This window comes from Agelaius phoeniceus, chromosome 3, assembly GCF_051311805.1.
Source record: "Agelaius phoeniceus isolate bAgePho1 chromosome 3, bAgePho1.hap1, whole genome shotgun sequence".
NCBI classification, from domain to species: Eukaryota; Metazoa; Chordata; class Aves; order Passeriformes; family Icteridae; genus Agelaius; species Agelaius phoeniceus.
In genome coordinates, this window is record NC_135267.1 from 50986909 (window position 1) to 50999625 (window position 12717).

General features: G+C 37.5%; 1 protein-coding gene across 1 annotated transcript in view; it reads right to left on the minus strand.

Moving 5' to 3' along the window:
• Positions 1 to 12717, minus strand: part of MAN1A1 (mannosidase alpha class 1A member 1) — a 140109-nt gene that overhangs the window by 4920 nt on the left and 122472 nt on the right. The window contains exons 9-10 of the mRNA XM_054628676.2: positions 5717 to 5936; positions 4695 to 4867 (exon numbers count right to left, since the gene is read on the minus strand). Coding sequence (XP_054484651.2) covers positions 4695 to 4867; positions 5717 to 5936 — 393 coding nt within the window. The remainder of the gene's footprint in view (positions 1 to 4694; positions 4868 to 5716; positions 5937 to 12717) is intronic.

A 12717-nucleotide genomic window follows, 5' to 3' on the forward strand; every position in this document is an offset into this window, starting at 1 on the left:
CTTTGTCTATTACACAGGCATAGATAGAAAGCCGGGACTTAACACAACATAATTTAGCTGTAACAGTAACAGTGTATTTTTCTCTAGCTATTTTCCAAACTCTTTATTCAGTTAAAAGGTGTAAAACAGGTGACTAATTCCTATTTCACAATATAAAGGAGTACATGGGCTACCTTTTCTGCCCACAGAAATGTCCTATATTTATGAAGGAGAAAAAAGATCAGATGAAAAGCATATATAGAAGAGCAAAAAAGATGCTGGAATTGTAGAAGGCATATACAGTGAGACTATTTAATAAATTTTGTTCCTTTTATTTATATTAGGTGTTTGCAATAGAAAGGTGGTACATCTATGCATATATATGAGCCATAACTTCTTTAAATACACTGCTATCCAATACCTTATCTGAATATTGGTTATCCTATCACTACTATATTTAAAATATTAATTAATAGGGTTTTTCTCTATAATTTATGTATCTAACGAGGCTACAAGTATTCTTACTCCATTCATTTTTCTTCACTTTTACAACAGCTCTCTGGTATCAGACAGTATAAGGAAGGAGTAAAGAGAATTTAAGATGATTATATTTAAAACTACTCATTATTCAAAACCAAATGAGGAAAATGTTACTTAACCCTAAATAACTTCCTGCAATGAAAATGACAGCAAGGATTGTGGATGGCTGCATTCACTCAGGACCAGACTACTGTGAAACAAGGTGTTTTCTGTGGAGATGGTATTGGAACAACAACTTTCAGGCAGAAATACTTGGGGCTTTACCCTCCCCAAGAGAGAGTCAGGAGATAACTGGTTCCTCCCTTTCTGAAGTTACTACAAATACCACTGAAGTGAGTACAGGATGTGTAGATTTTATTTAGGGAAAGATGCTGCATTTCAAAACACACAAGCTAAAAAAGGAAGGCAGAGGATATATCTAAACCAGGAAGAATAAGTATTTTCTGAAGACAGATGGGACTAAGAGTCACTAATAATTACTGAAGTATTCATCACCTTCCCCTGCTCTAAAGGCTCTTTAAGATCTGTGTTTTGCTGTGAGTGGATATCCTAAATGTCCTTGATTTTTCTGGAGTCCCTGTAGCTGTGTGCACATATTTGGCTTGCACGTCAGACTCTCCTTGGTTTTCACTGGAGAATAAGCTGCCTATCGTATATTTAAAAGGGATTTTTCTCCAGAAGAGATCCTTTAAAGTATAACAGCCTATTTGTCTTTTCTTATGTGTCCTTAGGTTCTTTAATTTTCCTGGACACTTTTACTAAATGACAAATATACTTAAGTTTAAAGAAGTCATTTCCTCTGGCTGGTATTCCTTCCCTCTTGTCTACTTCAACCTGCAATGAATTCCAAATTCTGCATCTGTGTCTGGATTTTCAATGCCAAACAAAAGATGATGCTTTTCAAGGCACAGCAGAAGCAGAACTTGAAGGATAAGGCTACTGTGCAAGGAAATATCTGCATTCTAAACAGGATGAGGTAAAATAAAAGCAAATTGCATTTACCATTCATATGCTCTAATGTACTTTGAGCATTCTCTGAGTTCAGAGGCATCATAAAGGTTGCTGGATGTAAACTAAGGGGTTAACTTGCCCATGTTTGCCTTCTGCTGGTATCTGCTTGATGCAAATATGAAGCATCTCATCCCTCAAAGCTCCTTTCCACCTAACTAAAGGAACAGGACATCCACCTGCAGGATTAGTAGGATAAAAAGGCTCTAGGTTGTCAACCATCCTGGCAGTGATGGGCTTTTGTGCCCTCTCCTGCAGTTTGAGAGAACAGTGATGTTCACAGTGATAGGGGTAGAGGTGGGCAGGAAGAAACAATCAAGCACATTTTAAATAAGTAGTTCTCAGGAAATGAGGGTGGCTAGGATCAGTTATGATACAGTAATGGAAAACATCAAGCACAGTGAAAACTGACTGACAGTCACAAACTATCATAAAGGGGAAAACAAAGGAAGTGATACAAATTTAAAATATGTGCCACATTTATAATGCAGAGAGGGAGGCTTTTATGAGCTAAGCTGATAAAACCTTTCTGACTCAGTAACAGTGGATATTGCTGGTGGTCATAACTGCATTTTCTCCAGCTGCCAAAGTACATACAAAATTATCTTGGACTCAAAGCAGCAAAGAAAATTCACAAAGAAAAAAAGGACAGGCTATAGAATATTTTAAGTCTATAAAGTTAGAGAAAGACTTAAGAGACTTGTCAGAGAGTTTAGAAGTCATGACTCTAAACCTGCCTCCTTTTCTATTACAAAGGCCCTGGGAAAAAACCTAATGAGTTCTTATTGCCAGAGTGATGAGTTAAAAGTGGACATGAAACACATGCAGAACAACTGTTTTTGGACAAAACCCAAATGGTCTGATCGTTAGTTTCCTCTTTTTTCTTGTTTCAATCTCAGGTTCCCCTTTGTGCTGATAATTAAACCAATGGCTCTCAGTGGTTGGGGGTTTCCCCAAGGACAGAATGGGTCTGTAGCTCTTTCGAGCAGCATTAAGGAGCAAGAGGGAACAGAATTTATGACATAGTTATGGCAAGCTAGCATGATATGTGCTGTAACAAAAAAATACTGTATTAGGTGGAGCTGTATGGCTATAAACACCAAGAGAGAACGGAAAGAAAAAAGATTTTAAACCTACAACTGACTGCATAAGTTCTGGAAAGCTGCAAGATTTGTTTTTGTGAAACACCCAACTGCACGTTTGGAGAGTGGAAGATGTGCCCTGGGCAGAATGGGGCCAGCTGCATCTCCCACACCCATCTGGCTGTGTTGGAGCCAGATTGAGAATAACCACAAGAATGTTAAACAAGGGACACGTGGGGAGTGAGAAAGAGGTAAACAAGTGTACCAACTTGAAAGAAACACAAACAAACTGAACCAAATGGGTAAAGAATAATAATAAGGAAAACATTTCAATTGTTTATAACAATGTTATCAGTGTGGCCAGTAACAATGAGTCAGGAAAAACATCTCCTGGAGAAGGAACAGTTGGCATTGCTGAAGCCTGATGGGATGACTTCCACAAACAGCCATTGTAAATATGCCAATTATAATCTGCATGGGAAGATTCCAGTAGTAAAATGTGTGCCTATGGGTGGTGTTAGCAAAGAAGAAAGTAAGGGAACAGCCCTCTAAATTAGAGGTTTTAAAACCCAAATTGCTTTGGAATTAGTAATTCAGAAGCATATTGTTTCAGGGCCCCCCAGAGCCAACACCTGAGGGAGGCAAATACAATGCCCTAAATAACTGCTCTCTACCTAGCTGAATACAGTCCTCAATGCAGGCAGGGAACAATTGTGAATATTCAGGCAAGAAGTTGGAGTATAAGCAGAGGTAATACTACTATTCTTTTTTGGAAAGCAGATTTTGCTTTACATTTAATTCCTGGAGGATATCTAATTACCTGACTTGAAATAACCTTTTTTCCACAATGCTCAACAGCATTTGCACAACATTTCTGATATGATCAATATCTACACAGTGAATACTGGATGCATTTAGAGATCTTGGTTGTTGTGGAGGGAGTTGGGTTTATGGGGTCATAACCCAGTAATAGCTCTCTAGTAGGGTCCCTTAGGGATGAGAAATTGGAGGGCACAAGTCTACATGTTCTACCCTCAGAGCAGAGAAACCTTCTATAACTAGTGGTGTAAGCCCCTCCAAGAAGGTTGTAATCATACATTTCTAGAAACAAGGAGTTGGGTAAACTGAAAACCAGGATATTTCTGAAATCCTGGAAAGCAATACCTCTGCACAAGAGAGGTCACTGTCAACAAAATACTGCAGAGAGTTTTGATTTTTTTTTCATTTTTCTTAAGTACACAGAGCCAGAAAAATAATGTTCTTCTGCTTGCTGTATTTCCTGTCAGATGTCAGCTAATTTAGCAAGGGCAATGTCAGTGTGAGGAGGACAGAAGTGAACTCCAGAGAAGTGTAATAAGGACCCATACCTCGAGGATGAAATGTGGTAAATCTAAGGCTCTCAACCTTAAGAGTAAGGATGATTAACCTCTGAAATAAGGTAAACAATGGATTTGGCAAGCCCATTCTTTGCAGTGCAGACCAGCTGCCCTTTTGGAAGGCTTGTGCTAGACAAACACAAATAACTAGGTTCAGCAAGACTGCTTGAAGCTCAAAGGCCAGTGGGACAAAAAATTCAAATCTATAAGAGACTACTGCCATTTAGGGAGTTTGGTCCATATAACTTATGTTTCTTGAAAGTGACATGGTTTTATGTTTGGTACTATCTAGTCCTTCATCCTGGCCTTTTGTCACCTTAATTAAAATCACCTTCATACTATTACTGAAAATACATTTCATATAACTTATTTCCATATCCAAGGCTCAAATCTGACACGTATGCACTTTCCATTCACATGCAGCAGCACTCAACATTTGGGACAGTACATCCAAATGTGACCTCTAATCCTAGAAGTATTTAAGACGGAGAAATCACAAGGTACTTTTCTATTATACAATGTCAACAGTTTTTGGTTTTGTCAAAATGTCATCTATTTGGCAAATGAATTCCTGGAAATCTGAATTGATATCCCCGATTTAAAATAAATATTCAGCTTCCAACTGTTGAACAATGTCCAGCTATCATTCAATAGCTCACTTAACAATATTACTAGGATTTGACAACAAAGGAGTCCAAGAGAACATTACCTCAACAGCTTCCCATCCCCACTCCCTGTACTTTGGATCGTGAGTGAGGCGCCACATGTACATGTAGGTCTCTATGACTTCTGGTCGGAGGATGTAGTATTTTTCATTTTGTCTTGTAGCAATGGCCTCAACACCACCATCAAACCTGAAGGCTTCTGGTCCCAGTTTCATTCCTAGTCAATAAAAAAATCACAGACTAAAATAAAGGCATTAAAAAAGGTTTCAAGTTATGTAACCAAATCAAACTCCCCAAATTACCAAATCAAGCTAAGCTTTTATGTGGCACAAAGCCAGGTTACCCAGAACAATATAATTTATGAAAGATACTGCAGCTCCTGCTGGTTTTGATATTTTATAAATAATTTGGAGTAGGAGAGAGCTGTTCTTCACCAATGCCTTAAATGGCAGTTTCAGTTTAACCAGTGATGCTAACATTTGCATTCTGGAAGACTTCGTGTAACTAGCAACAAGTGGAATTTTGCCTAAAAGATGAGGATATTTACTTTTCTATATCAAACTGGAAAATACACTCTGGGACATGAAATGCTGCCAGGGTTATTTCTATAAGAAGATGATAAAATCCAAAGAAATTTCCTGTACAGAAATCCACTTTCTTCGTACAATTCTATTGTTTGCAGCATTGCATCAACAGAACTGAGTGTAAAATATTCTTTTGTGCATAAAACATGAGTAATACCTATGTTGATGCATAAATGAACAGTCCTTCTATTACTTGTATTCAGCTATACAGAAACTGGCATAATGAAAGAACCTTGTTAATTACTGTTATGTAACTGTCACGTCAATTACTACAGTGAGGAGATACACTTCAGGTACACAGAAATTATTTATAAAAGAGAGCAACCATTTTAAAAGCTATTCTCAAAGCAAGGCAGCATTTGCTCAGAAGGGATGAACACTTCTCACTGTGCTACAATTTTCATACAGCTTTATGCAAAACCACCAGTGGCTGCCTTCATGGGGGCAAGCAGTGCAGCCAGACTCTGCAACGTGGTACTCACGCGTACGGTCGTAGGATTCATGGCAAGTCCTGGCAATTTCAGCACCCAGCTCGATGTGGTGGCCTGTCTTGTCACTGGGGGCTCCATCTGCTCCCAGAGCAAACATGCCCCCAGCAAAACAAGTGAGGTGTCCCATCTTGTGTTCCAGCAATCCGCCCTTCCATTCAGCGATGTACGTCAGGCCCCCGCTGGACTTTCGGATGAGGTGGGTCTCTATGGCCTGCAGAAGGACACGACCTCAAACCAAAGGCCCTTTGGTAAAGTGCAAAGGACAAAGCTGTCCTTGTATGTTGGTCGTTTTTGCTCTGTATTGCCTTTGCTCATAAAGTGCAATGGATAATAGGAGCCAGCATAACTTCAAAGTCAGCCAAACCAAGGCAGATGAACATACATCGGTAATGATGACTAATTTTGCTTCAACTTTGAGCAATTTACAGGGTAAGTTTTATAACAATGTTGGACAGACCTACCAAATACACTTCAAATTTTGAAATATTTTATTTTTTCCCCCTTTTACATTGAGCACTTTCAGGTAATTTAGCATTCAATAGTAATTTAACTTTCAATAGTTATTAGCCATCACTTCAGGTTCTGTATTTCTCATTTTAATTCTGACTTAAAGGAGGTGGTTATTGATATAATTTCATGTAAATTATATGCAGTCATAACTCATATTCAAAACACATGACTCAGTGTGTGCAGTGAATGATGTTAGGCCTCTGAGACTAGATGGCATTCCCAAAGTCCAATAGGTTTCCCCTCCCAAACTGAAATCCTCCACTTATTTATCAAGAGCAGGGTCTCACTGAGATCTCCTGGAAAAAAAAAAACCTAAGCAGAATAAAAATACAGAAATCTAGAGGGAACTGGAAGCTGATGATGTTAGCAATGCATGGTCACTAATTACAAAATCCAGGAAGGCAGCCTGCTATCGTGGGAGGAACAGAATTAAAACAAGAGAGGAGATGCAGAAGAGCACATTAATTAGAAGCCCACAAGGAAAGTAAGGTATTACTCTTTAAAAGAAGTAATGGAGAGGAGAAAACTTTGTCATACATTCAGCTATCCATTAGTGCTCTGGTTGTCCTGTTGAAATCATAAGATCCAGAAACATGCATTATATAAGGGAAAAAACATTAAAAAATATCACTACAGAAAACTATTACCAAAAAAGCCAGGATTTTAAAAAAAGTTTTATAAAGAGAAAGTAGTGATTGCAGTAATGCTTTCCCCCATTTAAGCATTTGTAAAGGTTGTTCTTATAAGCATGAAAAATCCTCTCTAAATTAGAAACAGCAGAATAACTGCAGTTTTTACATACTGTTTTTTTTCTGCCAAGAATGTCACATTGAAAACTAGACTTTATTTTCCAGTAATATGAATGCAAAGCACCTGGTAAGGATGTTTTCTGCCCAGATCCAGAGCCACTATTAGCTCAGAAAACTCCTCCACTCCTTGTTTCCACCTTTATTGCATGCTTTTACTACTAGGTACCTACTGGAAAACATACCTAAATTTTAAAGCAGAAGTGAATAATGAAAATTCCTCTACTTTGAATAAATTCTTCTTTAAAAAAACCCTGCATAATTTAACCTATAAAAAGAGGAATTAGATGTGAAAGGGAAAAGGTGAGAAAACACACAATAATTTTGCAGGAAATAGCTTTCAGACCTATTTGGGCATTCTAACAATAGGCTACCTAAAACCAAGTTGAGAAAGGAAAAACTTTAATGACATTTCATTTAACCTTTCAGCATGGTATCTCCCATCTCACCAAAACAACAGTTCTAAAAATAGGCAATAACTCTACTGGTCACTTAGCTGTTGGATCAGAATTTATTTAAAAAGTAAGCAACCATTAAAATAGATTGGTAACTAAATTTACCCATGTTGCATTTTTTTTTGAAGCAATGACTGAAAACCAGAATGAAGTATTACTGTATCTGCCTGACATAACAGCAATGATGCACTTTTGAGCTATATTAACTAGATCAGAGTTGATTCTTGTAGTATAAAAATGGATTTTGTGATACCAATTAGTGTTGGTAAGTTTTTTCCTCTTTTGGCTCAAGATTAAAGTTCAGGATGAAAAAGGATGACTTCCAAGAGTTTTAAAATTATTCTAGCAAACTATTTGTTAAGGAACTAACAAATTGATGTTGATTGATACCAAGAATGTCACAAATTAAAAATATATTTCCAATTTAAGTATTCGTGTTTAGTAAAGCAAATCATCTGTTTTATAAATGGGGCCTATTAAGAACTAGTACATATGTCTATAAAAAGTTATTTTCTTATGTAACCATCTTATTTAAAGCTATTTTTATGAGGTAGTTATTAGACATAGACACTCAGATTGCCTTGTCATGCTTTGTACCATCCTGGGTCCCTGGCTGCCAGACAATACCTATGCAGTATGTATGTCTTTGTTAAGAGTATGCTAGGTCATTATGCATTTTTACCTAGACCTGAAAGCTGAGGTTTAAAAACCAGGATAGGAAGGAAGGGTTATGTTCCTGTAGGGGAATGCTATTTGCTATCTGCAGTGCTTTGGGTGCAGTTCTGGCAGGGAAATCAAGTGAGTAAAACAAGTTATCATAAAAGGAGAATATGTAGTGTAGTGACAAAGATCCACCCATGTGAAAAAATCTGTCTGGTACAATTAATTCTGATTTTCATACTTAAAACAAACTTATTTTTATTTTGATATAATTATGTACTCACTTCAAGAGACACATCTATTTGAATTGCATGTCTATTTCAACTTTCTCCCCAGCTACAAATAATTCCTTCCTGCACTCTTTTCAGATCAGGTAGAGGGATGTAGCACCTCTCCTATGAGGAAAGGTTGACTGGGATTGGGATTAGAGGTGGTTTGAGATGACCTAACTGCAGCCTTCCAGTACCCAAAGGGAGCCCACAGGAAAGATGGAGAGGGACTTTCTTTACAAGGGCATGTAGTGACAGGACAAGGGGGAATGGCTTCAAACTGAAAGAGGGTAGGTTTAGATGAGACATCAGAAAAAAGTTCTTTCCTGTGAGGGTGGGGAGGCACTGGAACTTGTAGCCCGGAGAAGTTGTGGATGCTCCATCCCTGGAAGCTTTCAAGCTCTGAGCAAGTGAAAGGTAGCTACAAATATATGTCACCAAAGGGAGCAATAGCAGATGCTACCTGGGAGTGGAAAAAAAAAATTGAACCAAAGAAATGGAGACAACCTGATTTGAGGCTGTAGTGGACAGAAAAGGAGGGGGAAACTAAAGGTAAATAAACATTTTATGGACATTTAGAGAAATACATTTACTGCATGTAAAGCTGGTATGGTATACAATATGCCCATAAGCTCTTAGAGCCAGAGTAACTTTTTACAGCTAATACAGTTCCTGGCAATTTTTCTGTTTTAGCTTTTACCTAAGGCTTTGCTTACATACCTCATTGCAGTAAAGCCTTCAGCCAAATTACCTTTTTCTCCATCTTGTGGGAAATGATTCCTTCGACACAACAACTGTATAAATGCTTGTGCACTCAATTAGAAACACTAACAGTGCCTTTTACTGTTTGAATTGTGACTCAAGTGCTCCTTGCATTACTACTGGCATCTTTCTCATGAGTTTGCATGTTAAAATTATGCCCTTGCCTATCTGTCACAGTGAATGAGACATTAGGAATGGTTTCAACTACAGGACTGCAAATTGCACATTTGTGTAATCTCTGTTATTGCCAGAATAAAGGAGAAACTCTTCAGTTTTTCCCAACCTGATTTCCTCGCCCTCCTGCCCTCATTGTTAAGGCAATATGTTTTGTGTTCTCTGCTTATCAGCTTGTTCCTTAACCTATACTTTACACTGCCAGTTCTTAACTTTGCAAAATTAAGCAGAATTGGACCCTCCTAATAAACAACCATTCTTCTTCATTCGATTCCTTCATGTCTTTAAGCTTTTCACACATCTTAAATGATGTCTTCACCACACCCTTCAGTCCATCCCTGACTTGAGTTTGTGGTTGCAAAGTACTTCATTTAGCCTTTGAGTTGTTTAGAATGTATGGTTTACAGGGGAACACGGAAGACCCAGAACTGAATCATCTCTCTGTTCAAATGAGTTAAAAACTAATCAATAAGCTTATTTTTACAGGGGTTCTCCTGGTGGATTACACTGACAGGTAACAAAAACACTAACTGAGATGCCTGCAGAGCACAGGTAGAGGCTTCTTAGGAAAAACAATCTGCTCCTCAAGGCTGCTCAAATTCTACATAGACATGTGCCACAGAAGTGTTAACTCTGCTGGAGGAGCTGAGATAACAAATTACAAACCTCAAACGGCAATGTGACCTCACAGTTCTGCTACCTCTAGCTCTTGGGCATCTTACCTCTCCTTTTACAGCATCTTCTTAATTATGATTAATGAATTTCAATGATTGCTGCTGTTTTAACAAAACCCAGGTGGTTTCATTTCCTGCCTCAAGATGTCACTGTAGCTGGAGATAAAACTGCTCAGCAAGACAGCTCCATATTTCCATACCTTAATAAATTTGAAACTTCAGAAATATGATTCTAAGTTTCAAGGGTTTATAATGTCTGTTTTGGGGATAATTACAACTCTGCAGGCATCTTCATAACAAAGCAACATAAATTATCTCTGTTCAAACTTTTAATACATTTTTCTTCCCCTAGGAATTTTCATAAACAGTATTTTGATCAACTGAAGCAACCGTGAGGATGAAAGAGAATTCTTTTATGTGTTATTTCCAATAATTCAAAGATGTATAATGTCAATTGCTTACTTATTTTTTTAATATTTACAGCTTGCACCAGTACATTTTATTGCTTTGAAACAGCACAGAGCAGCAGGTCAGGATTACTGCAGATTTACATTCTGTGAGTTTCTAAGTAAATTGTCTGCTTTCTTGTTACTTTTTTACTTCCCTTACATTTTCTGTTTTGTTGATCTAATGCAATAGATACTTTTCTTTCTCAACCTTCACAATTATCCAATTTATCCTTTATTCCAATGAGTTCCTTACAAAAAGTTTATTGATGGAGTAGGAAGTTCAAGCCCTTGCTATAAACAATTTAAATACTTTTGCCAAAGAAAAGTAGTGTCTTATGCTGAGGTCCTCACTGCTTACTAAACTGAGCTTTAAAAATCAGAACTGAAATCTGAACACAGAAGAACTTTGATTTGGTTAAACACAAAATATAAGAAACATTTTAAAAGCACCAAAGCACTTTACTTCTTTTGGACTTTAGACATGTTATGTAGACAAGCTTACATGTGCAATGAAATATGAGTGCATATAATGGAGGTACCTAAATTTTTAAAGGGGAATCATTGGCAAACATTTGTACCGTGAGACCTATTCATTTGATCACTAAAAAGATGATTAAGTTCTAAGGGAAAGCTGACTATTTACTTGTGTTTGAAAATAATTTTTCCCTCTATAGATCTATTGGTGTCTCTCAAAGCACCAGTGCTCTAACTCTAAATGTATTAAACGTTGTGTGTTACCAGAAGGAAAAATTTATTCGTATTTTAAAACAGTATTAATGGTCTGGCATGAATGAAATCAAGTCACTCTCAAAACTTTACACTGTGCATGTTCTGAATACTCTAGGATATCTGTTGATTCTGACAAGTTTTTTTTGTTGTCAGAAAAGGGAAGGGAAAATAGCATGACTAGTAAGGGCATGGCTGCTCTGAAAAGAGCAAAGCCATGAGCAAAACCCATACAATTTCTCTTTAGACTTTTCTAGTTAAAATCCTCCTTAAAGACTTCTAACATTAAAACTTGCTGCTTCTCCTGATAGTCCATAAACAAGCCAAAAATTTGAATAAATACTTTATCTGGTCCGAAACTTAACATTGTGCGGTTATCAGAGAATTATTAACAAGTTAAAAATCCATAGAAGCCTGTCTTTAGCCTTGATGCTTTCTGTAAGCATTTGTAGAGAGTCTCAAAACTCATGCTGAGAGAGGAAATACAGTGAAGAGAATAAGAAGGAGCAGTGAGTCCTCTGGACGTTCTGGTGTGCTCACTGTAATGAACCTTGTGTTCCTACACAATGCAGCCATACTATCACTATGTGCAGAACACCAGTGCAGCTGGCTGATAAGTATTTTAAACATGACAGCTGACAAAACTGCCTGTTTATTGATTTTAGCACATTTAAGTTACATTCAGTTAAGTTGCCTCCCACCTCCTACACCAAAAAAAAAAGCTCCAAAACAAAGTATGCAGTGGGAATGCTGGGTACCAACTATTTCATTCTAAGATGGGCTGCTATTGCAGCATCCTGCCTGCCCCATTTATGTATTTTCTTCAATGCCAAGAAGTGCTTAAGTATTGAATATTCAAGACATTAATCACTTTTAGCTTTACCTAGTATGACAAGCCATTATATTTGAGTTGTTGCAGTTCTCTCCTTGTCCACATCAGTTATGCAGTTTTTAAGACCACTACGATCACAAAGCAAACCCCTTCAAGCAGCTTAATGGAGACTGCAGTCAGCACAAACCAGCCACCAGACTGTCACCTCAGTTAAACAGATCCTCATGAAGCTCCAGAGATGAAAAAAGCCTGTCTGCCAATATCATGTTTTCAGTTTGCTAACAACACTTCGTTTTCCCTCTCCTTTCAAGGAGAAAGGAGTCCCCATGGTTTTTTTTTTTATTTTTCTGAAAGGCTGAAATCAACATCTCTGAAAAATATTCACTACTTAATGCTGACAGTTAAATATACCCAATCAAATCCCCCAGTTAAATCCCCCAATCAAAATATTGAATAAATATACCCAAAATCCCCCAATCACTACATTTGGCAGGGTGCAAACTGGGTATATAAAGCCAGCCTCCAACGCTAGCCTCCAAAGTTAGCAATGTGCCAAAAAAAATTAAACCCCTCTGAAAAAATAATTCTATATATTTTCTGTCTCAATCCTGAGGCCAGAAATTACTTTTTCCTCTTTTGACAGAAGTTTACTGCATTGACAGCATTGTTTAATTG